The 26,414-nt window shown below is 42.4% G+C and overlaps 2 protein-coding genes across 2 annotated transcripts in view; both read right to left on the bottom strand.

The window, feature by feature from the left end:
- The window catches only part of TAF2 (TATA-box binding protein associated factor 2), a 91,706-nt gene extending 82,216 nt beyond the window's left edge, over nt 1-9,490 (bottom strand). The window contains exons 1-2 of the mRNA XM_059165721.1: nt 9,122-9,490; nt 8,656-8,710 (exon numbers count right to left, since the gene is read on the bottom strand). Coding sequence (XP_059021704.1) covers nt 8,656-8,710; nt 9,122-9,204 — 138 coding nt within the window. The 5' untranslated portion in view covers nt 9,205-9,490. The remainder of the gene's footprint in view (nt 1-8,655; nt 8,711-9,121) is intronic.
- Nucleotides 9,491-9,870: 380 nt separating this feature from the next.
- On the bottom strand, nt 9,871-24,125 carry DSCC1 (DNA replication and sister chromatid cohesion 1). Its single transcript, XM_059165720.1, has 9 exons — nt 23,686-24,125; nt 21,621-21,789; nt 20,305-20,439; nt 18,779-18,869; nt 17,482-17,620; nt 16,732-16,784; nt 16,394-16,548; nt 13,762-13,910; nt 9,871-10,960 (listed from the first exon to the last, which is right to left on the bottom strand). The coding sequence occupies exons 1-9, from the start codon at nt 23,862-23,864 to the stop codon at nt 10,852-10,854; spliced, it is 1,179 nt and encodes a 392-aa protein (XP_059021703.1). The 5' UTR covers nt 23,865-24,125; the 3' UTR covers nt 9,871-10,851.
- Between the last annotated feature and the right edge of the window lie 2,289 nt (nt 24,126-26,414).

The following is a 26,414-nucleotide window of genomic DNA, read 5'->3' as shown; positions in this document are numbered from 1 at the left end:
ATGGGAGGCATGAAACAGTAGCCTTTAAGGGGCTGCAGGGTAAATAGGGAAACTGGAGAAGCTACAATGGGAAAAGCTAAGATGAAATGAGGCAGCAACATAAAGGACTAAAGCATAGCAAGTAAGATGGCTGCTATTTAGTGAGCGCTACTATATGCCAGACATTACATGCATATGTTCTCTCCAATCCCACTAACAACCTAACAACCGAAAAAAGTACTGCTTTATACTTTCCACAGATAAGTTAACAAAGTTAAGAAAGTCATATAAGTAGTAAATGGAGGATTCACATTCAAACCAGATCTAAATGATTCCAAAGGATTCCTACAATGCTAGGTTTCTCGTACAAGGTTTTAAATAATACACAAGAAAATTTTTTTTATAACATTCAGCATAACTGCTCAAATACTTAGAGATTCTGCAGCCCCAATCCCTCTAATTCCCAAATATGAAGAGAGCCGTACATTCTTAAATTATACTATCTATGCAGATCTATGTGGTAGCAAATGAGAATAGAAAGAAGCCAAAATACTGCTGATGAAAGCTGTGTTCAAAGGTGTAAACTACTGGGGTGCCTGGGTGGCTCCATCATTAAGCATCTGCCTTAGGCTCAGGTCCTGATCCCAGGGTCCTGGGATTGAGCCCCGCACTGGGCTCCCTGCTCAGTGGGAAGCCTGCTTCTCCCTCTCCCACTCCCCCTGCTTGTGGTCCCTCTCCTGCTGTCTCTTTCTCTCCCTGTTGAATAAATAAGTAAAATCTTAAAAAAATAATAATTATAAAATAAAGGTATAAACTACTAGCTTAATTAGCCTATCAGCAATCCAATGACCAATCTATATGAACAAACTTGGATCAGCTCAAAGAGAGCGAGCAGAATCAAGACAACAGCAAAAGTGAGCTATACTAGAAAAGATTATGGAAAGTGCTTTAAGTCAGTAGCTAGCTACATGGCTGGGACTAAGAACAGGATTTGGCTTTCTAGACTAAGGTTAGCAGTGACAGAACAGTGAATGGAGTGTATTTCATGAAGATAGGGAAAGCCCAGTTTCCATGCATCATCAGGTCTCTGACACCACCTAGAGCCCTAACCTATATTTGCTTACAACATTCAGATCCTTTAATTTCTACATGCCTCCATTCCCTGTCATCTCTGAGTAATGGCATTACTGCAAGCCCCCAGTCACCTAAGCTCTCACTTAGTCTCATCTCCTTCCTGCTCCTTGTTCCCTCCCAAACACTTCACAGTTGATCATACTCCTATCCTGTTCTAAATCTCTCTTTTGCTATTCAACTTTTTCAAATACTTGTTCTATACCTTCTGGTTTTAGATAAAATGTCTCTTGAAATCCCTCTGACAAAGTTACTTATTCTTTCATTCACTATAAATTATGGGAGGGGAAAACAGGAGACCTCCTAGTTTCAAATGCTACTCTAGACCGCTCATAGGATTTTATATAGCATATGCTATAAGAGCAAGGGCAGGATAATGTCATGTTTAAATGTTATGCTTTTTGGAGGTAAACTGACTGCATTCAAATCCAAGCTCTACCACTTAATGAGTGTATGATCTTGGATTAGTCTAGCTCTGTCTTTTCCTCATCTGTGAAATAGGTGATCTGACAACTCAGCAATTTAATACATGGAAAGCCTTTAAAATCATAGTGGGGGGACGCCTGGGTGGCTCAGTTGGTTAAAATCATAGTGGACATCCAATAAATGCTTAAGACATGTCTTTATCATTCTTTTCTACTTCTTTTCCCATACATTCATGCCGTATAGGTCCACTACCCTTTATTCCTCTTTATTCAAATCTCCCAAATTCTTCAACATTTATCAAAGGCTCACACTCCCCCTTTTTAACCTCTGCCATCACTCTAAGTGATATGAATGTAGATATATTTGATCCGTGCAGTCACAGCTTCAAAGTTCCTTGACCTTAATTCCTACAATCTTCACTTCAGCATCGAGACCACACTCCAAAAGACATATCATTACTGCTGGTAATTACTCCCACGCCGACACTTCAAACTTGAGTGCCCGCCATGCTTATTCTTCTGCCCCTCCTGTTATTTCCCACCCCAGTCTTCCTGGTCAACCATATGAAGTCCTCCAATTCCTTAACCTCCTCCAGTTTCTTACATAGTCCTTCTTCTCCATTTATTCAAGATCCTTTATTTCAACCATTCTTCTGCCATCTACCAATTCTCTTGCCCTCCTGCTGCATGTAGCCATCTTTACTGTTCAAGAGTGATCCTTCCACTGGTCACTGGAGGCCATACCCTACAGCAGCCTTTAAAATTCCACTCTATTAATTACCCTCTCCTATAATTACCATGCCTCCTCCCTGTAGAATTTTTTCTGTGCCTATAAACATGTACAAATCTCACATATCATTCCTTAAAATCTTGAGATCTATCACACTCAAATGAACTAATTTTTGCTCTCTTCTTGGAGGTATTGTATCTTGATTCTGAAACAATTCCTGGAGTCCCAAAACCTTACCAGTCTACTAGTCATACTGGAAGTCTTTGGGGGTCAAGTACTAATGGGGATAACAGCCCAAGGCTATTTCAGAGTAGGACTCATGCTTATTTCCCCAGTCTCAGAACACACAGTATATATTTTAGTAACTGACAAATCCCCATATTTGTTCTCTAACCAGCACAGTGAGGACTACTATAGAAGGACTAGACAGTAAGTCAAAGCAAATAAACATCCCTTGGGGAACTGCAGAGATTCATGCCATCAGATACTTGAAAGATGCCTACTACATCTTCACTTAACTCTATTATTTGGCCAATACAAAAGTTGAGTAGGTTTTGGAGAATGACAATGAATTATCACAAACCTGCCAATTACAACCACAGTTTCAGATATAGTTATTTTTTTTTAAGATTTTATTTATTTATTTGACAGAGAGAGAGAGAGAGAGAGATCACAAGGAGGCAGAGAGAGAGGCAGAGAGAAAGGAAGGGAAGCAGGCTCCCTGCCTAGCAGAGAGCCCGATGTGGGGCTCGATCCCAGGACCCTGGGATCATGCCCTGAGCTGAAGGCAGAGGCTTTAACCCACTGAGCCACCCAGGTGCCCCCAGATATAGTATTTTTACTGCAGCAAATCATCATAGCTCTTGGTAACTAGTATCGAAACTAATTATCAAGCAAACGCTTCCCCCACCCCACCAATTCTTACCAGGAAAAAAAAAAATCAGACACAGGTTTTCTTCAAAACAGCAGAACCCCTTCACTGTCATCTAATAACTAAAAGCTATTATCAATTCTCCTGCTCAATCAAAATATAGTCCAAAAGTCACTTGATTCCAAGATAGGCTATAAAGAATTACACTAGATGGGACGCCTGGGTGGCTCAGTTGGTTAAGCAGCTGCCTTCGGCTCAGGTCATGATCCCAGGGTCCTGGGATCGAGTCCCACATCAGGCTCCTTGCTCGGCAGAGAGCCTGCTTCTCCCTCTGCCTCTGCCTGCCTCTCTGTCTGCCTGTGCTCGCTCGCTCTCTCTGTCTCTGACAAATAAATAAAATCTTTAAAAAAAAAAAAAGAATTACACTAGAATATTATGACAGAGTTATGCTAACTAGACATGATGGGATGAAAAAAGCAAGTTCTCCAAATGCTTTAAGAAAAAAATACATGGATGGCAGAGGATGCAGGTTAAAAAGCATCAAAGTTCAGGGGCCTATCATATTAATAAAGCTTCTAAGGCTCCAGTATTGAGGCATATGAAAGTATTCCTTTCAAAGAAAAGATAAGTTGCTTCATTTCATACTGCTCACCAAGGTGGGGAGGGGGAAGAGGAAAGGACACAAAACTCGGTAAGCTTCTTTGAATTCCGGAGGCAATATCTAGATCTGGGCGAACTGCTTACTAGGCAACCTATTAAGTTACCAGCTTTGAGAGGGGTCTAGACCAAGAAAAGGTTCTGCAGCAGGTCCAGGCGTGGTTCAAGTCACCTTGACACTTGGGCCTTACAAGTCAGTAGATTCGATGGCACTAGGAATGTCCATGACAGACAGAGGTGCTCTACAGACGCTGGTTTTTCCCAATAGAATGACAGTGCAAATTCCTGAGCTTTGAGAGGAAGGCCACAAAGTCTTCTGTCGCTAACCATACTCAAACCAACTACTGGTTTGCTACTAGACCCTTCAATAGAAACTCAACACTTGACCATAGGACTTCCAAAGACTGTTACCTGAAATGACCATAATGATAGGAGAGTAAAATAAAGTTCTGAAAAATAAAACTGGGCAAGTGCAGCAGTTTTCACTTTTAAATAGAGACAAGAGATCTGAGCCAGGGCCAAGCAGGTTCATAAAGGAGAGACAACACATGAGCAGGTGCTCAGAATCCGGTAAGACGTCCTCCCACTGCTCCTCTACCTCTCCCTCAATCTACACCCATTGTGTCACTGAGAGTTCCCTATGCTCAGCTAACAGCACAAAGCACAAGCCCGAATTAGGAGTAAGCACGCAGAATGCTACCACCAGCTGGAAGTGGAGGGAACTGCCATTAGAATGCCACTGAAGTGTGGCCCTAAAAGACAGTGGAAGAAGTTCTACAGCCAGCAGAACCTTGGGAAATTTATCTCGCCATACCCACACTATAGAAGCAGAGATGTCCTGAAGTATACAACTACACAGATCTATGGACAATTGCTAATAGGCTGGTTAGGACTTTGGTAAGAACAAAATTAAAAGACTGAAAACAGGAAGAGGGCAGGAGAAGTTTATGGATGGATTTCTCAGAACAGGTACAATGTGAATATATCCATGTTGTTAACACATAAATGACCATCAGAGGGCACCCACAGCAGAAAGGACCTCCCCAAAACCAATGGGCAAGATGAGGTAGATACAGCAGACTCTTTCCCTAGACACCCTACCCAATGCACAAGGAGGTCATAGTGGCAGAACAGACGCTCTACATGAGCCCTATGGCATGGTCTTCACTCCATCAGGGATGTGCTGACTACCACCACTGCTGAAGGCCCACTGCCACTAGCACAGGCTCATACTAAGCATCCAGTATGGTACTGGAAGGACCAGTCAGTCACTTGGTAGGAGAATGACTATAAGACAGCGCACATCAAAAACATATCTGTCTTTATAAGAGCAAAAATATTCTAGATTTTCCTCCCAACCACAACATACTTGTATAAGACCATACATATCATTATAATATCTCACACATGCCTCTAAGTATACAGGGAAGTGTGGTGATGGGCTCTTACACACAAAGTTTACTCGTTTCATCGTGTGCCCTATAATCCAGAAATGCCGGCGTGATCAGCTACTGAAGGCTCAGGTACTGCATCAATTGAGAGACCTCCAACAGGATGCTGTTTGAACTAGTGGACAATATACAAGGTCAGTTTTCCATGGCCAAACTAGATCTGCATACCAAGGGTAAAAGCTGGAGTGACTCTTCTCACTGTTATATTAAAAAACAAAAAAACACTGAAGGAATCTTTGCTGTCTTTGTAACCCTGGGTTTGGCGTATTTGGTCAGGAGAAACATGCATCCACCAGGGCACATAGTCCTGGTTCCATTACACGGGAAGCTGAGACTGTCCCTTGACCACTTTGGGTTCCTCATGCCACTAAACCATCAGGCAGAGAAAGAGGCCACTATACTGACTAGAATAACTAATCCCAATTATCAAACAAAGAATAGGTTCTGCAACACTGTAAGGACAACAATTCTGTCTGCAGTCCAGGAAGATTCATGGAACGCCTCTTATGGCTCACCTGGCCAACAGTCCTCATCAACGGAAAAGTGCAACAACTCAATAAAGACAGGACAGGCAAGGCTGCAGATCCTACAGGAATGAAGGTCTAGTCAGACCAACAGAAATATCAGCAGAAGAAAAAGGGAAAACGGAACGGGCAGGAGAATGAGAAAGCTGTGCTTATCAAATTTGGCCTTGACACCAGCTAAAGAAAGCAGGGACTGTGGCAATTAAGTTTCCCATTCTCTTAACTACTTTTCTTTCAACTGTTTTGGATGAAAGATACTGGTGGGAGCTAATACTTCAGTGAGAGTAGAGCTGAACTGCCATATCCTCACATGAATTCATGAGATGAGAGACTGGCAAACCCCCTCAAGGGTCAGGTAGTAAATGGGCTTTGTGGGCGACAGAGCCTCTGTCATAGGTATTCAGCTCTGCCAGCGCAGCTCCAAAGCACTGGGGACAATATATAAATAAGTGGATGTGACTGCACTGCAACAAAACTTGTTACAAAAATAGGTAGTCAGCCATTGCCAACCTCTACAATAATGGGTGAGACTTCATTAAGTTCCCTGTGTTGGGAATGCTAGCTTTTCATCTCAAAAAGACAAAAACAAAAACAAAAACAAAAAAACAAGAAAGAATGTTTTTGGGGGCAAATGGGTAGACTATTCTACATATTCTCCTTTTGCCCCTCCGAATCCACTCTCCATTCTATACCCCGGGATTTACATTAACTGGCCACTAGCTCTTTAGCTTCTAGTTGGGGTGGTCCAATGGGAAGCATGAGGAGAAAACTGGAGAAGAGAAGTGAGCTCGTTTCAGCTAAACTTCGGGTTCCCTGCTACCCAGCTGAAGGAGGCAGTAGCTTTTGCCACCAAAGGCCACACATCCTATAAGGTGACTTTCCCACAGCTACTACAGTCTGTTATACCGTAGTACCCTCTTCCTTTGCTTTTTCAGGTTTAGAAGTGTTAACTGTTCCTTGTTGCTAACCCAGCGTGCCCCACCATCTCTCGGTTTCTCTTAACCCTGTTTGTTCTAACTAGTCCTTTCACAACCTTCCCTCAATTAACCTGCATGAATATGCTGCTTATTTCCTTATAGGACTCTAATCCATTCACCACCCAACCAATTTTTCTAGTGGGAAACCCCAGTTCTTTCACAGCTCCTTCCTAACATTTTTAGTACGAATCATCTGCAATTCCTTCCCATCTGTTATTTTGGCAAAAAAACAAAGCTCACTAAGATTTTGTCTCTTTAATACAGGTCCCCCCAAATTAAGCACTTGGGCAGTCAAAGACTGTCCCAGACTGGATTATATATGCAGAGGCAGAGGAGGTGGAAAGAGGGAACATACAGTAAGGAGCTGCAGAAGACTCTTTAGTCATCTTGGATTTAAAAATGGCTCCATCACTTGTTAACTTTATGCCCTGAAGAAAGTTACTTAGTCTCCAGCCTTTCAGCCACTTTAATTTTTAAAATTATGATTAAAATAGTGTCTACTTCATGGGGTTGTGATTGAGATCACTCACATAAAACCTTAGTAAAGTCTCATACATAGAATGTACTCAATGAACATTCACTGCAATTCAGTCAATCACGTCAATTCTATTTCTACACCACTTTCATTATTGTTATTTCATTCAGGGCTGCATCATTTCTCCCCAAGATTATTACAGTAACATCTTAATTAAACTTCCTAATTCTCCTATCTTCCCTGCCCAACTAACACAACACAACACAACACACCTAAATATCCTTCCATGAAGTACAAGGTAAATCTAGCTGATCCCTGAACAACACAGATTTGAACTGCACAGGCCCACGTATATGTGGATTTTTTTCCTAATACAGGGCGGTACTGTAAATGTATTTTCTCGTCCTTATGATTTTCTTAATAACACATTATTTCCCTACCTTACTTTATTACAATAACACAGTATATAATAAACACACAAAATACACGTTAATCAACTGTTCATGTTACTGGTAATACTTCTGGTCAATAGTAGGCTATTAGCAGTAAGATTTTGGGAAGTCAAAGTTATACCCATATTTTTGATCATGCAGGAAGTCGGAACCCCTAGCCCCTACATTATTCAAGGGTCAGCTGTAATCCTATGCAAGGAATATTGACAGAGAAATTCCCTAAATAAGGAGATGGAACTTAGTGAACCTTTAAGGATTCTAAGATTCCTATAATAGGTTACTTTTTAATTTAACTATACAGCTCATCTTGAGTAAACTTATGCATACAGCGGTAACAGTTCCAGAAGGAAGTTCATGCCATCACCCACCCCCTGCAAAAACCAAAACAAAACAAATGAAAACAAAAAACAAAAAAACAAAGCTCACTAAAATTTTGTCTCTTTAATATAGGTCCCCCCAAACTAAGCACTTGGGTAGCCAAAAACTGTCCCAGACTGGATTATATATGCAATCTATAAATATCAAAGGAAAGGGGCAAGGTCTGAGAGATTTCAAACACCCTAACACCATACCTAACCCTTTAAAAAGCAATGCTCCTAAACCAGGTCAGCCAAGTATCAGAAAACAAAACCGGCCTCTTAGCAGCCAAGTTAAGTCTGTGAGAGCGCTAACCTTAATTTTTCTCACAGAAGAAATTTCACTATGGGCTTATTCTTGTGTCATGCAAAATTCTAAAATGCTTGGTAATAGCGACTTTCACATTCCACAACAGATTAAACAGAATAAAATGTTAATACAGAAACAAAAAGAGAGAGAAAGAAGGGAGATTTGAGGCAGTTGGAACAGCAGCAAGACTATGCACCTTGGAGTCACACAGATCTGAATTCTGAATATTACCTAGTCTTGAAGCATAGTCATCTAGAAGGGAACATTTCTAAATATTGTAATTTGTTACTGCTTATAATTGTTGAGAATATACTTACTACAACAGATTTTCTCTGGAAGTTTATATTGTTGATGCAGACAACCTGATGGGTTGTATATTAAAAAGAAAAAGAAAATACTACTATTATTAAATAAAAACATAATTCTGCGGAAGAATAATCAGGAAGTTCTAAGCAGCTCACAATCCTACTAATTAAGGTAACTGCACGTTTTAAATTTAGCAACAGCCACGAAAATAGATTTCTTCGTATAAAAATAGGAAGCTAGGTATTTTAAGAAAAACACTTATTGACCTGCAAGGGACATTAAATATGTTGAACACTGCCATTCAAAACCATACATACTGCCCACATAGGGTCCTACAAACGGCATTTCCACCACCGTGAGTGGGCTCTCGTTTCCCACTAGATTTCCCAGGGTCACCAAGGCAGCGTCAAGCAATCACAAAATTTAACTAATAAGAACTAAAGCTACAAAAGGAAAGGAATACGAAAAAATACTTATAATTTATAAGGCCTTGGGCTTTCAAAGCCCTTGTCTCCTTTCTTCCTGTTCATCCTGGCGGGCTCTAAACCAGTCGGCGGCATGAAGCGCTCCCACCGAGTTTGGCTTCCCGGTTCCCGGGGGACTGCGAGGTATTACCAGCCTCCGGCACCTCCCACTCCCCGCTCCCCCACGTTCCCGACAGTCATGCCCCGCGGCCAGGGCTCCCTCGGCGCCCACACCCCGCCGCGTCCGATCCGCCGCCGCCTCAAACTTGCTCCCGCGATTCGGCTCCTTTTCGCCGTCTCCGGCGAGCTTGTCACGAAGATGCTCCTTTCACCAACCGCTCCAAGCCACAGACGGCCGACATCTTGCCTGTCACCTCTGACCTCTGGCGTCAGCGGAACTGGGACGGCGCCGAGGGCGGGAGCCGGAAGTTCTGTGCCGGTGGGTGGGGCTTGCGCGATCGCATTGGGGGTTTTGCTTTTGCTTTTCCCGGCACTTGGATGCCTACTGTTAAAAATTAGGAAATATATAATGGTTGGGGAAGAGCGGAGCGGGGAATGGGGGTGGGGTCTTAGAACCAGGAGCACATGAAACCAGGAGAAGAGGGTCCCGCCGGTTTGCTGAGTGAAGGGACAGCATGAACTCATTGAGCCCCAGTGACTGTAGCTGTGAGACCTGTAATTAGACCCAGGTAGTCCTAACTCAGAGGCCTCACTAGGTACTGTTGCCTCGATATTTTTTTTTTTTTTTTAAATAATCGCACATAGATACAAAACGTTTATTGAAACGACAAATATTTTGAAACCATCGACATGTGCAATTTATGTACAAGAGAATAAAACAGTTGCAAATTTCAGGAACAGTCGAATCTTGGTTAGGTAATTGTGGATTACCCATTAACATTTTTTTTTTTTTTAACCTTGGATCAGATTTATCTTTCGCCTAACCGTTCAAACTGTCCTGGTGACAAGCTTATTAGCAAAGTTAAAATTAATTTGAACTTTGGTCAAATGAATACAAATCAGGAAAATAGAGCTATAAAGGCATTTTATCAAGCATTCCAAACCCATTAGACATTACTTGTAGATTTCCAGTATTAGCCGTGTCCCTTTTCTCCATTACAGGATTATAAATTGCTCTATGAGTATTCTTCATGTAAGATTGAGGATCACACCCATTTCACATGGACATCAGCCAGGCAACATAGCAGCTATTACCAGGCCAACTTCATCAATGTAAATGACTAATTTAGATAACAGAGGATCTAGTGACTCTCTGTCTTGGTGGAATGTTGAAAATAGAGGGGAAATCACTTGAGAAATGACATTTTAGTGAACAAATAGTTTTTCTAGGAAAGTATTACTATTTACTTCTCTGAAAAAAGCCTTTAAATTTGTTAACTATTAGGACGTCAAATCCTAAAGGAATGCAATTTTAAATATAAAAAAGGCCAACACTTTTCTATAAATAAAACCATATAGACTCAAGATATACTAAATATAGAAAACAACACTTTTGTCGTTATTTAATTTAGTCTGTATGCATAATAAAAAAATAACTTGAAAGATAAATGTCCTATTTCATTTAAGGGAAAAAGAGCCGTAGTTTCAAAACACTTAGGATTAGGAGAAAAACGTTTCAAAGTATGTTTTTAAAATCTGTATATGCAAATATATGCAAGAATCTTTTTCTTATAACCATCAACTTTATGAAGCAACTTCAGTCCCAAAGAACAGACTGTTCTTTTAAGAAATGGGTCTTCTTGAATTGTAAACTTTAACACCATTCTGTATTGACGAGCGAGAATATTTAGTGAGCAATGCACCTATGGTTTGCTTCTCTCCACACAAGTCTCTGTGGGGAAAAAAAACCAAATGAATAGCATGAATATTCATAGAGCTATTTATATATATATTATACTCATTATATTCATATACATATACACTATATATATACTATACTCATAGTGTTAATTACTTGTATCTCTTAACTATATCCATCTTTCCAACAAGCATAAGGATGTGTGTTTGTGGGAGAGATAGGGTATGGAGTGGTTACTAAGCCTTAATTGAAATAGGTACTATACACCTATTACCTTGTTTAACCACAGAAAGAGTAACAGTAATATATCACTTAACCCCACATTACATATGGAACTCAGGTAGTCAAGAATGGAACCAAACTTCGCTGCCAGGTCTGCATGACTTCTAAGTCCAATTTTTTTTCACCACTGTATCACACAGTCTCCAAATCAGAAATACAAGCCATGCAATATAGGAGGGTATAGACAGAGACCCTGGGTCCCAGGCTACCTGTGGGTGCTTATCTATGTTACCCACCCTCCCTGAACTTTAGCTTCATCTTCTGTACCCCAAAGAGGAGAAGGACTATCACTGGAATGTATGGGTAAAGAAAGAATGAAGGGACAGGAGCTGGAGAAGGGAGCAACAGCATGGTCATACAGGCTTTAAAGAACATGGAAAGGAGCAGTTGGGATTTAATTCTAAGTATAAAGGGAAGTCACTAGATGGGTTTTCATTAACATAAAAGCAGAACATGATCTAAGTTTTAAATAATGGAGTTGATGATTATGGAAGCTAAGTGGTGAGTACCTGGTGCATTCATTATGTTATATTGTCACTTCTGAACATTTGAAATTTTCCAAAATAAAAAGTCTGAAGCATAGGACAGAAGAGGGAAAAATATAAGTAGGGACACCAATTCAGAGGCAGGTCCTAGAAGACCCATTAGGATTTGCTCATAGTTTGAACCAGAGAGTGAGAGAAGAAAAAAGAAAAAAGACGAGTATGATTCCCAGATGTTTTGCTTGAGTAATTGGACTAATGGTAGTGATGTCACTGAGAGGTGGAAGATAGGGTTAGGACAAGGTGGAACCACAGTTCTGTTGTGAGCATGTCTGGTTTGAAACTCCTCTTAGATATCCCAGTGGACGTGTTCAATAGAGAGCCAGGTAAGAGAAACTGGAACTCAGGGAAATATCTTCAAATATGAAGATAAAATTAGGAAGTCATTAAGTTTAAATCCAGGTCTAGATGAGGGCACCAAGGAAAAAAATACAAATGGAAAAGCAGACAGTCAAGAACAGTCCCAGAGCTCAGAAGCATTTACAGGTTGTAAAGAACCGGAACATCTGAGCAAGAGACAGAAGGAGCTGCCTTGAGAGAGGGGGGACAAAAACGGTGTGCTTCAAGTAGAAAATGGTGCACAGTGTCCCAACAGTTCTAAGAGGCCAAGTAAATAAGGATAGATGGTTGACCGCTGAAATGTAAGAAAGACAGATGCCAACAGGTTAAGGAAAGAATGGGAGACAAAGAAGCAGAAATGAGTGCCCAAACTTTCAAAAGGAATTTCTTGTGAAACAGAGCAGAAGGTATGGGGTCCAGTAGGTTGTTGTTTTTTAAAATGAGCACTAGTACAGAATCCCATATGTTGATGGGAATAATACAGCAGGTAGGGAGACATCAATAACAAAAGGGGGGACAGAGATAACTAGAGGAGGTACGTGTTTAATAAGGCCAGAGGGATGGAGCAACTGCATGGCTCAGTGGGTTAAAGCCTCTGCCTTCCACTCGGGTCATGATCCCAGGGTCCTGGATCGAGCCCCACATCGGGCTCTCTGCTCAGCGGGGAGCCTGCTTCCTCCTCTCTCTCTTTCTCTCTCTGCCTGCTTGTGATCTCCATCTGTCAAAAAAATAAATAAAATCTAAAAAAAAAAAAAAAAAAAGGGTATTTTAAAAAATGAGGCCAGAGGGAAGGATCTAGTGAAGAAGGACTGGCCTTAGGAGCAGAAGCAGGGATGGTTCATGCATTATAGAGGAAGGACTGCAAAGGACGTTTGTGCAGACATAATCCAAGGAGGCTGGCAGATTTAATGGTAGGAAAGATGTTGTTCTTGTCTCTTCTTACCTGTTTCTACGTCCAGCCTGGGTAAAGAGAGGACAGGAGAGCTGAGACACAGTGAAGAGGTGGCAGCATTAGTACAGTTGAGATTTGAGTCCTGTAAACAGTGACCAACGAGCTAGGTCGTTTTCCTGCAATCTGGTCTATGGGAAATGTTAAAGCGAGGCAGCAGGAAAGGGGGAGGGGTGTCCATCAGCGAGAGGGCCTGCTTTAGAGCCATAGTGGGGCATGTAGTCTAACTTGGCCTGGAAGAGCTACAGTTTGGTAGGAAGAAGGGCAGAGAAGTGGTTTTAGAGGCAGCATGAGGAAGAAAGACAACACATTCCCACCTCTGGGATCAGAGGTGAATAATGACAGAAAAGACAGCCACCACTTGAAAAAGTTTCAGAGGAAGCCATGTCCTCAGGGAATACTCAAAAAAAAAAAAAAAATCCTAATAATAAGTCTCTTTATAAAAATCTCTTTATAAAATCTCTTTATAAAAAGAACCATCGCATCCACCTGGGTGGCTCAGTGGGTTAAGCCTCTGCCTTTGGCTCAGGTCATGATCTCAGGGTCCTGGAATCGAGCTTCACACTGGGCTTTCTGCTCAGCAGGGAGCCTGATTCCTCCTCTCTCTGCCTGCTTCTCTGCCTACGTGTGATCCCTGTCTATCAAATAAATAAATAAAACCTTTAAAAAAGAAAAGAGAAAGAAACGAAAATCCTCAAAATCCACTTTGGTAAATTACTTACTGAATATATGGAGCAATGTCTTCTTCTGTCCACTTTTCCCTTAGAGAGAAGAGACTGTTAAAACGTTCTTGATTATCCTCAGGCAAATCATCTACTTTTAGCAAAAATATGATTTCTGGTCTCGAGTGTCGATCCACCAAGGCTAAACCCTATTTTAAAAAAATGAAATGAAAAACGGCAGTTAGAATAATGGCTTAGTGTCTAAATATAACTCATTCTTTTACCTTTAGGTTTGGCTGAGCCCAAGCCACTCAAGACGTCAGCTACGTGAAACTTCCACAAACTTCCACCTCCTCTAGGAGAGACCCTCAATAGCGTTTTTCATAAAAAGAGCTCCCTTAGACGGTGAATTCTCGTTTTCCCTTCAACAATCTGACTTCCGTTGCTCAGTTTATCAGGATAGGTCTAGTTCAAGGTCACCAATGACCTGTCATTGCCAAATCTTGGGGCACCCTTCCTTGGATTTGCTAGCCGTCTTCTTTATTGATGTTGTCTCCTCCCTATTTGAATCTCCATCGCTGACATCACCGTCTTATCATTTTCCTCCTAACTCAGCGTTGCAGTTCACTTGGCTCCTACCCTGCTACCGCAACTTGGTTCAAGGTCATTGTCCTGGGTGTCTCAACTCACCCGACTCACCCTCAGACTGCAAACACTACTCGCTAATGACAGCAACACATGCACCTTCAACTCAAATTACTCCTCTGAGGGAGTATCTATACCCTATCTAAACCTATCTAAGAACTCATTTGATAGTAGTCCCATTATCCTAGGAAACTGCTCTAGTTTCCTGCTCTAGTCCCGTTATCCTAGGAAACCATGAACACTCTGGGCATTATCCTAGATTCCATTATTCAAACCCCATACCTATGTGATCACTGAATCACATAGATTTTAAGGCCTCAACATTTCCCTTAACCATTCCTCATCACCTAATTTCTTTGGCCAGCACTTTCTCTGTTACAAGTAACTGTAACTGTAGAAAGCCTGGAGATTTCTCCTTTTTCATAATCTAGCCAACCTTCCATCCAAACATCCTCAAGGTCACAGTGTTCTTTCCAAAAGGCAAAATTCATCAGGTCGTCTTCTCTTCTGATGTCACTAAAAGGCCTCCAAGAGCTTTCTATCCCTTCGCACAGACCCTAGTGTCCCTCACTGACTCACCAGCACATTTTATTCTAGTCCTGCATCTCTACCAATCGTGCCCAATTGCTCGCTCTCCATGCCTTGGAACAGGCTCTCCGGGGTCCTCATCCCTGCCCTTCCGTCTAGAGAGTTCATAGTTCATCCTTTCAAACTCGGCAGCTCAAACAGCCATGCTTTCAGGAATTCATCCCCGATCAACCAGTCAGTGAGATGCAGAAGTCCCCTTCCTTTGCTCCCATAACACCTTGTACACACCCTTCCCGTGACATAGATCATGCTACGTTGTAAGAAAGGATTTATGCATGTCAGAGGCACCCCCACTGCCAGAGCCCAGGCTGAGGACCCTGATGGCATGTGGCATCTTTTTCTCAGCATCCAGCATGATGCCTGGATGTAGTAGGAACTCTCAGTATTGAGCAAATCCTTCCACACTGTAACAAACACTTACTGAGCATACACGACACTATTAACAAGCAACAGTGAAGAAAATTCTATCACCATGGAGAGTGGAAAACTCACATAATTAAATATTTTCCCAGAGCTAAGCAGTGAGCGCCATGAAGGAAAAATATTGGGTGCTCCGGTGAAGTCAACAGGAGACATTTTTTTTTAGAGAAAAGAAAAGCCTCCTTGAAGCAGTGACTCAAAGAGGAATAGGAGGTGGCAAGGCAAAACTACAAAAAAGGTTGTTCTAGAACAAAAAGCCTTGTGTGAAGGTCCTCAGGTGGGAGAGAGCTTGAGGATCTTGAAAACCTGAAAGACTGGAACACAGTGAGCAGGAGGAGATGGAGCTCTAGGGGGATGATGAAGCATTTTGCAGGCCAAGATATGGGTCCTGGATTTTGTTTTTTCTTTTTTAAAGATTTTACTTATTTGAGAGAGGGGGCATGCACGCACGCACACACAAGCAGGTGGTAGAGGAGGAGGGAGAGGGAGAAGCAGACTCCCCGCTGAGCAGGGAGCCTGATGTGAGACTCGATCCCAGGACCCTCGGACCATGACCTGAGCCGAAGGCAGATGCTTCACCGACTGGGCCCACCAGGCGCCCTCCTGGATTGTCTATCTTAAATGCTACGGGCAACCATTACATCATTAAGCATGACGTTCGTCTCATCCACTGACATTTTCCAAGTCATTCTAGCAGCACTGCAGAGAATGGATCGGAGGGACACCATTGCTCTTTACAGCCATGTAAATATGGCACTTCGGGTTCCGACAGTGCTGGTGGGAAGACAAATGCAGCAAGATGAAATACACCAGGGGCAGGAAGAAGGATTAACTGTACACCAGCCTGAAGGACCTCACCAAGGTGACAGAAACATTCTCAAAGCAGTGACAGACTGAATGCATCGTCGGCTCCTAACGGAAACGGTGGCTTGGAAAATAAAGTGGCTCCCAACTCACAGTGTCAATAAAGATTTCATGTCACCCAGTAACGAATGAAAACCCATTGCGTTATGGCAGCAATCCCCACCACTAACCTCACCTTAAGCTGATCGAGTCGCGTTGTCATTCCTTCTGGAACGCTCTGTTGCCACACCTCTTGAAACTCAGCCAGGTTAAATTTCACTGCATTTTGAAGGAGCATCTGTGCTGTTGCTCTGCAAATTTTATCAGCACTCAATGCAAAATAAACTTCACCTAAGGAAAAGGTTGTTTCCTATGGTCTTCTGACCATTCAATGCACTACTCCGGTTTCTTTTTCCCCAGTGAAATTTCTCAGGAAAAATTACACCCAACTCACCTCCCACAAACCCAGGTGCACATTTCAGAAAGGTGTACCAATTTGAACACAGACAAGTTAAAATACTTTCCAAATCTTACCTTCCTCTACATATTTCTTCCCGTAACATTTAAGACAGTGTTCAATCATTGCCCTGAAAAATTTAAAACACTCCTTTGAAAAGTTGTCAATACATTTTTAGGCATTGTATCTTAAACACCATTGCTAACTAAAAACTTAAGATACAAATTTGAGATTTTACATACTAAGTGATTTTGGTTGCCAATTAAAATTTTTACAGCAGGAACTAAGTACAATATACTGGAAAGCTAATACATGACAGGCCCATACTAAACATTTTTTTTTTTTCATGAATTATGTGAGCATACATTTATTATCATAAGATAGCTAAAGCATCATTATGAATTGTAGCAAGGACACTGTATTTTTTTTAAGATTTTATTTATTTATTTGACAGAGATCACAAGCAGGCAGAGAGGCGGGCCGAGGGGAGGGGGGGACAGGAAGCAGACTCCCAGCTGAGCGGAGAGCCTGATGCTGGGCTCCATCCCGGGGCCCTGAGATCATGATCTGAGCCAAAGGCAGATCCCACTGGGCCACCCAGGTGCCTCTGTCTTTTTTAAGGTAGTAAAACAAACAAACAAAACAGAGATGATGGATATTTACTCAGCCCAGTGACTAAAACTTCTAAGTCCTTCCTGGTTATATTATTTTTTAAATTTCTGTAAGACATCAAAATATTAATAGTCTACGCCCTATTTTAGTTCCACTCCGGGAAATAATTTTCTTTCCTTTAAGCAAGTTGGAGGGACAGTGATTAAAATACTCACTCTGGCTCCAAGGGTCCAAGCTCCTGAAGACAAATATTCAAAGGAACTTTATCAAAAGACCAAGATTCAGAATCCACAAGCTGAGTTACATGATTCAGAAGTTTCATCTCATAATCAAATTCAAGAAGCCTCCAATAACCTACCAATTCCCAAAGTAATAGTTACAAAGGACATTGTAAGCAAATTAATTGGCTAGTAGGTTGATGAAGAAGCAGTGTGCTCTTGCCCAATACAAAAAAGATACTAGAATCTTAGTTTTCTTTAGAGGAAACACTTCTTTTTATGCTTTTCTCCTCATCATTACAAATTGTGTCTGGAGGGAAACCCAAGTGGTTTTTAAAAAGTACCTTACCTATGACTCACACTGATTTTTTCAAGTGCTTTAATAATTAGTTCAGAGCAATCTTGTCAATCTAAATGGAAATGCGGGAACCTGTAGCTGGTTCAGTGATTTCATTAGAACACTGTACAAAAGAGGCAAAGGTTGTAGGTTGAATATCCCACAGAGTGATTTCCACTCTGGGGCACTGGCATGGCTGTAACTCTCCTCTAGATGTCTTGCAGAGGTGTTCTCGTGCTCATAAAGGGGCCTAGGTCACTCAAGAGTCAACAGACTCAGAGGTACAATATGAATCAATGGCAAGATAAAGGTTGGGCATCAAGATACCTTTCCCTGTCTTGAGAAATCACAAAATGCCAACTGATCCCCGAATGCAACACCATCCTCCCTGGAGAAACAGATCAAGTACAAATCCACCATTTCCAAGGGAGAATGTTACTATTGCTAGTCTGAAAAAATAAAGGCGACCTTAGAAAAGATGGTGTGTGATGTCGACTGAGAAAACGCCAGGAATAAACTATGCGCCCCTCGACACATACCAAAATTTTATCCATCCCCATGCAAGAAGTGAAAAATGAAGAGGGTGGCATTAAAATCCATTGGTTTCTAACCTCAACATTCATGGTACTCCTATACCATAGCAATTAACGGCAGGCATCCATAATTTAAAACTTTATTTCCAAGGCTTAGGATCAACTGTGCCTCAAGGAAAAGCACCATTAGGAGTGGCTGGACTCACCAGTCGGTTGGACCTCTTCATGTAAACATGACATGTAGCCTCTATCTCCCATCCAAAAAAATAAGTATATCTTTTTTAACCTTAACCCTAACCCTAACCTAAGCTTTAAGACCAAAAGATAACTAGATAAATAGATAATATGCAGTGGGATGAAAATGTCCATAAATTTCTTCCTTACATGATTAATTCCATTGAATAATTATGGTAAGTAACGCTACCTTCAATCTCACAGGCATTTAGAACTTGTAATTGGGCCATTATTTCTTCCTCGCTTGCCTGAATTTGATCAAGCAAATCTTCCGTTGTATACTGAAACCAGGGGAAAAAAAAAAACAAACAAAAAACACTTTAAGGCCTTTGAAGAATATATTTTTAGACTCACTGAATTTGGGAGAATAGATACATAGAACAGATTAAGACAGTATTTATACATAGCTCAATTTCTTCTGATAACGGGTAATGATTATTACATGAAATCTAAGAAGAAAATATAGGGTCAATCTTTTTTTTTTTTTTTTTTTTTTAAAGATTTTATTTATTTATTTGACAGAGAGAGATCACAAGTAGGCAGAGAGAGAGGAAGGGAAGCAGGCTCCCTGCTGAGCAGAGAGCCCGATGCGGGACTCGATCCCAGCACCCTGAGATCATGACCTGAGCCGAAGGCAGCGGCTTAACCCACTGAGCCACCCAGGCGCCCTATAGGGTCAATCTTTGTGAGGTCGACTATAGCCACAGTTTTGTAAGTAGGGCTGAGTGGGAGAGGGAAGTAGGAAAAAGTAAGATTAGAAGGTAACAGTTAAAAGTAGGAAGTACGGGGTTTCCTTGGGGTGATTTAAGTGTTCTGATTGTCATTGTGGTGACTCACCACACAATTCTGTGTATTTCCTAAAGCCACTGAATTAAAAGCACTTTAAAATGAGTGAACTGGGGCACCTGGGTGGCTCAGTGGGTTAATAAGCCTCTGCCTTCGGCTCAGGCCATGATCTCAGGGTCCTGGGACCGAGCCCCGCATAGGGCTCTGCTCAGTGGGGAGCCTGCTTCCCCCACCTCCTCTGCCTGCTTCTCTGCCTACTTATAATCTCTGTCAAATGAATAAATAAAATCTTTAAATAAATAAATAAAATGAGTGAACTATCTGGTCTATAGGAAAAAAAGAAAAAGGAAAAAAAATCAGTCGATGAAGAAAACGAGAACTAACATCAATACAGTCTTCAGAACGCCCATACAGTTCTATAATTTTGAATTATATTAAAAACTTGAGATTTTTTTTGACTTAGCTTGTAAATATTTTTCCATACTTCCATGAATCGATCAGTTCTCACAGGAGAATAAGAATACTTTCCACTTCCATAATGTCTTTCCTGAAGAGCCCCTAATTATATTTTTAATTAAATAAAAAATAATTCTAAAAAATGTATTCCATAGTTAGGAACACGTGAAGCTTTCAGCTATGTAAATGACACCATGATATCTCGCATTTGCTTTAAAGTATTCCAGAAAAAGGAGGGAAAAAAAAAATAAGGTGGGACATAGCAGAGACAGAAGCCACAAGATTGACAAAATATTGCTAAATATTCAACTGAGTGATGAATATATGGGGGAGGGTCTTTCTGCTTTGGGGTATGTTCGAAATTTTCATAATATAAACAGTAAAAGTAAGAATGTCGCCATTAAGTGGCTCTAATTATATTTCTATTTTTTAGAAATTTCAAATTTCAAAGAAAAAAATGAAAATAAGTCTTACTTTTGAATGATTTGAATCCTTTTCTTTTTGACTGTCGGGTCCTTCATAAGTATTTTCCATCAAAAGTTTCTTTAGCTTCTTTAATTTAGGTCTGCATCTTCTTAATTCCCAATAATTATTAGAAAAACCAAAGATCTAGAAAATATAAATACAGAACCGTTCAGGAGCCTTTCTAAAAGAAAATTTCATACAAGCCCCTCCCTCTGTCCCCCTGAGAGAGAAAGCACACGCTTTCTCAAATAAATAAATCTTTAAAATAAAATCTTTAAAACAAAAAAACTTCAGTTGGTAGATCTTTGTGACACTTTCCTCAGTCTCAATGCACAGAATTCCCTTAACAAGAGCTCAGAGGTACTCCTTCTTCGTTATACACCTGCAAAAACACCTACGAAACAGGTACATGATGAAAAAATAACATCTTTTACAAAAGACTGAACTGCCCATATTTCTAGTTAATTACAATTGAAATACAGAACCACCCCCCCACCAAAAAAAGAAAATTTACTAGAAGTTATTCTGTTCTAGCAACATGATGGATCACTGACATTTCCCAGTATTTTCCCTTATTTCTATTCCAATTCTTAGGCAGTCATTGGCCTAAAGTCATTCCAAGAGAATTAAGGGCTGTGTTTGGATCATGACATGTGTAAGAATCTAGACAGGATGGAAACTTCTATTTGGTATCAGTCATCAGTAGTCTCCATGATAATTAAGAATTTATTATGCATGGCTAGAGGCCATAATGAGCTAAACCAACTTCAAAGGTGAGAAACACACCTGCCTCAAAAATTCAAATTTCTTCGTTTCTTCACCTCGTAAACATTACTTAAAGCATTAGTTGTGGCTTGAGGGAGCCTCCTTTCAAACATATCTCCAGCAAGACTCACTAAAAATATGTAAAACTTTTAGAATATGTCACCTAATCACAAACTTTCCATGTTGCAGAAAATGGTCATCTTCCCTATGACTTAAAAATCCAATAGGGAAAATAAGCCAACTTCACAAGACTCCAAACAATGCCGAGACATTTTAAATTGTATTAGAGAACTTTTCAGATTCCCTGTGATTATACTAAAGATTTTTTTTAAGATTTATTTATTTATTATTTTAAAGACAGAGGGAGAGGAGAGAATCTCAAGCAGACTCCCTGCTGAGCTCAAGCCCTAGACCTTGAGATCATGACCTGAGCCAAAATCAAGAGTCAGACACTTAACCGACTGAGCCACCCAGGTGCCCCCATACCTAGATTTTAATTAAAAGCAGTATTAGCACAGGTGTTGTGATTCTCACATAAATTAGAAGGCAGAGAACAGTACCTCAGCGTGAATAATGTTACAGTGAGTTTCCTCCTTCTTCAGCTGGTCCGGAGTTTTACAGTCAGGAATAAAAAGCAACATATTGGAAGTGTCCGCTATTTTCAAGTCATACGTTTTGTCTTTACTGCACAGGACAGCCCGCTCATCTTTGTCACCCCGAATCACAAGGCTGCAGGAAAATGGGAAGAGAAAATACAGGGTTTACTGAGACACCTACAGACACCTTCATCATAAACAGTTCCAAAATCCTCTAGGCTTGTAGAATGTAAAATTAAGTCTTGAGGCTCTGTCTGTCCCTCCACCCCAAGAATCTTGTTAAAAAACTGGATCCCAATCTGCCAGGCTGGGCTGGAAGCCAGAATTCTAATAGTCTCTCAGACAATCATTATACTTTTGGTCCTGGTACCCACCTAAGAGTGGTTCTTCTTGTTTTGTTCTGAATATCCCCCTCACAATCAAAGCAGCACACCCTAACCTACTCCTCAGCTCTGCTGCAAAGAAATTGGGACTTTATAAAGAGAACTGCAACGCTGAATGAAAAAAAGAGGAAAAACATGTTTTTACAAACTGCAGTAAAAAAGTTCTGGCAAAGGCTCACGGGGGGGAAAGAGCCAGAAGAGGACGGGAAGGACAGAAGTGCGCAAGGAGAAGAAAGACTAAGGACAAAGATGACGGCATTGACAGGGCAGAGGCTCGAGCAGTTTTGTTTACACACTAGTTACCTCTTTTAAAGAAATCAGAATAAACCCTGAAACAGAAGAATATGTAGAGGCTTTTTAAAATTAAGACTTGGGGCGCCTGGTTGGCTCAGTGGGTTAAAGCCTAGGTCTTCAGGTCATAATCTCGGGATCCTGGGATGGAGTCCCGCATTGGGTTCTCCGCTCAGCAAAGAGCCTGCTTCCTCCTCTCTCTCTCTGCCTGCCTCTCTGTCTTCTTGTGATCTCTGTCTGCCAAATAAATAAATAAATATTAAGAAAACAAAATAAAATAAAGTTAAGACTTAATTTAAGTGAAAATAAGTAGGTTTTCTTTTTTGAGTTTCCTAGTGCTAAAAACTCTTAGGTTCCAAGTACCCACTCTTCAACATTTATTTCCACCTTGCACTATCCATGCTTCAATATTTTGTTTAAAGCAACTACCCGTCCCCTGGCAAAAAGGTTTTTAAACATTTCTTGGACGCATTTCTTGGTCCTTCTGGATTGCCAGGAGGATGAACAGTCACTGTATAAGAGCAAGTCCGCACACCTGAAGTCCTTTCTTAAACTCCGCCCCCTCCCCAACTCAGCTGGAATGAAAACCCACGGATGAGGCTCCGCTTAGGCTTCCTTAAAGATCCTTCGAGGCTAGCATCTGCAGAAGGCCCGTTAATTATAACAGCGTCAGACGAGTAAATGTGAAAACTGAAAGCCTGAAGAGTTCAAGTTAAAGAAATCTACAAGAGAACAGCCTCATAAGATACAGGTGTTGGAGGTGGGGTGCTGCAGAAGAGAAGCAAACCAGAGCCCCTAACTCCTTTTCCAGATGCTGGGCGTGCACAAAGTTGAACGAATCTCTAGACGTCTTCTCTGTATTTCTTATCCATGGCTTTGCAGCCCATGCGTAGCTGACCCAAAATGAGAAACAGCTTCAGATTTCCATTAAACAGCCCCACGCGAGTCGGCTTTTGGAGGCCTCCCACAATGACCAACCGTGAAGAACGGCTTTCAACTCATACACTAGTCCGACCTATAGTGGAATATAAGCGGAAGGCAAGGAGAACTCTATATAAATATTAGATAGCAGCACCGGATTTTAAGCTAGAATGGCCAATTGTTCAGCGCAGATCCTGACATCAGTGTTCAGGGCTCCAAAACTTCACTGAGGTTCTATTTCCCATTGTGTTCCCCCCAGATGAGCTGGGCCAGTCCCCTGGATCACCGCAGTCCAGCTACGTGGACGGACCCGCATTGGCGTGGACCCCTCGTTAGAAAGGCAGCGCGCTGGAGAGGAGGCCTCCGGGCAGCTGCGAGCCCTCTGCGTTTCCCGCCCGGTTTCCCCGTCCCGCGTCTCCCCGCGGGGCAGTCACCTGTGCCCGGCCTCCAGCTGCTGGCACAGGGCCGGCTCCAGCTCCAGCAGGCAGAAGTCGCCGGCAGCCGCGCAGGCCCCGGGCCCGAAGGCCAGGCAGTGCGCCGCGGGCTGCAGCTCGGCCGCGTTCAGCTTGGCAATCTGGAGCGTCGCGTCCACCTCCTCGCGGGTCCGCTTCATCGCTGCGCCCGGGGGACCCGCCGCGCCCGGGGTGGGGGGCAGGAGGGTTGCCGCAAGGCTAATGAAAGAGAACGGAGCTGCGCGAGCAAGGGACAGCCTTCCAAAAGCGCGCCAAGGCGGAGGGGGCGTGTTTCCGGGGCGGAGCGTCCGCGGAAGGCTCCAAAGGTCCCCGCTGCTCGGGGGGGGGGGGTGCGGTCCGCGGCGGCCCGTCACCCCACGCACGACCCGGGCTTCGGGAGGAAATCCACGCTTCCGCCGGGCCATCTCGGCGGGACCCCGTGAGAGCTGTGCTGCCACCTCTCCGGGCGCCGCGCGGAGCCTTCGCCCTCCCCTTCCGCTTTCCCTCCGGCGCCCCCATTTCCTCGCCGTCAAAATGGTCTCACCCTCCCCCACCCCCACCAGGGGCGGGCCTTATGCTAAGCACCCTGCAGGTATCGTATCCTTTGATAAATCCTTCACCACTACCCTTTAAGGTGGTCCCGGTTCTTCCCATTTGGCAAGTGGGACCAGCTCCCGACCCGCTGTGGCACAGCCAGAGGTAGTGAAGTCTGATTCCAACCCCCCCACCACGCTGTTGGGGCTCTGAAAACAAGCAGCCGGGTGTTCTGCAAACACTTGGGGCGGGAGCCAGGCCCTGGTAGACGTGGTCAGGGAATCTCGCGTCTTTGCCTCTGGGGACCGTCATAGCTGGGAGACAATGGCTTGGACTAGATCCTACCACCCATTGAATACGCGGTCTGAGCTGGGTGTCAGGAGAGGAGCCGAGTCCCCTGTCCCGAGGAAAGCCACCTTTCTGGGGCTGGAAAGACAGACGGACTCGCCACTGCAGGGTGTGTGAGCTGTTCACGCAGCTTTCTCTGTGGTGTCTTCCAGACCACATTTTACGATGAAGACAACGTTTTAAGAGAAGAGCTCGTCCAGATACGCACGTACGTGCAATAGTAGCTCGTAAGGGCATAACGTGAACTCTCCCAGGACCCTGCAGCCCCAGTCTGGGACCCTTGCTGCTCCCTGGGAGCTGATGCAGCCCGGGAGGAACGTTCCACTAGGGATGTACATCAGACCTTGGTTAAAGCAAAAGAAGGAGATGGGTGGGTGGTGAGGGGTTTAACTCAAGGGAAATGAGTGGGCATTTTCTTTCCACTTCTGGGTGAAATTATACGCAATTACAGAGTAGGGCATCCCCGGGGCACGGGCGCTGCTTTAGTTGGTGGCAGAAAGGTTGGTTCCTACGACCTACTTCTTCATTAACTTTTTTTAGTACACCTGAATGCGAGGACTATGATGGAGAAAAAATGTTGAATATGTAGGCGGTTCCATGATGAGATATTTATGAATTGGAAGAGAATCAACCATTGCAGGTGCGCTGTTAAGTGGGAACAGCTCAGTGTGTGAAGAATGCTGGCACTTGCCTCAGACACGCCTGGCTTGCAATCTGAACTCTGCTCTCCCTAGTTCTGTGACCTAGAGCAGTTTACTTCATTTCTCTTGTTCCAACTTCCTTGTCTGTAAAAAGAAGATGATAATAACTACATTCAAAAATGCATGGAAAGCAAAGGATACTTTTTCAATGGCAGCTTTTGGTCATGTATTAGTTATTATTAATAAATATAAACAATAATAATAATTATTAATATATCATATCAAGTATAATCAATATATTTATAATATATATTATTACTAAATCAACAATTTATGTACTATGTATATTATATATTCTTTTATATATTATATATGATATATTATAAATTAATAATAACTAATTAATTGATTATTTTTTAGGTAACTTATGAAATGATTTTACTAATATCATTTGTAACTAATAAATGATATCCAATTTTGCTATTTGAACAGGGAGCTGGGCCTGGGTATTGGTATGATTAAGTGTCTGTCTTTGGCTCAGGTCTAGTCCAGCACTAGGATCCTTGCTCAGCAGGGAGCTGCTTCTCCCTCTCCCTCTCTCTCTGCCCCTCCCTTTGCTCATGCTCTCTCTCTCTCTGACAAATAAATAAAACCTTAAGGAAAAAAATACATTTTTGCTTCTTCATTTGAGAGAGAGAGAGAGCACAAGTCACAGGCAGAGACAGAGGGAGGAGACGCCCCACTGAGCAAGGCGCCCCATGCAGGACTCTATCCCAGGACCTTGAGAGCATGACCTGAGTGGAAGGCAGGCACTTAACTGACTGAGCCACCCAGGTGCCCCCTCATTATTTTTTTAAATTTAATGAACAGCACAGTGGCTTCCAGGCATTCCAAAAGCTTAAAACGATTCATAACCATGGCCTTGGTTTGGGCTCTCATTTCCCACTACTGTGGCCTCCTGAGGTCTAGGCTTTCCTCCCTTCCATCCCTCTTTCCCACTGCCCAGACATCCCCAGGCCACAATGAGTAAATTGTCTAAACACTGAGTTCTCTAATAGCATTACTTTTTGCTCACAGATCATCAACATCTCCCACACCCTTGGAAAAAAAGCTCATATTCCTGCCAGCTTCCAGGACTTTTCACACTGGGTCTGTCCTGCTTTTCCAGACTCTTCACCCCCAAGTGCT

The sequence above is a fragment of the Mustela lutreola genome, chromosome 3 (assembly GCF_030435805.1).
Source record: "Mustela lutreola isolate mMusLut2 chromosome 3, mMusLut2.pri, whole genome shotgun sequence".
Lineage (NCBI taxonomy): Eukaryota > Metazoa > Chordata > Mammalia > Carnivora > Mustelidae > Mustela > Mustela lutreola.
This window is presented reverse-complemented; position numbering and strand designations above follow the sequence as displayed.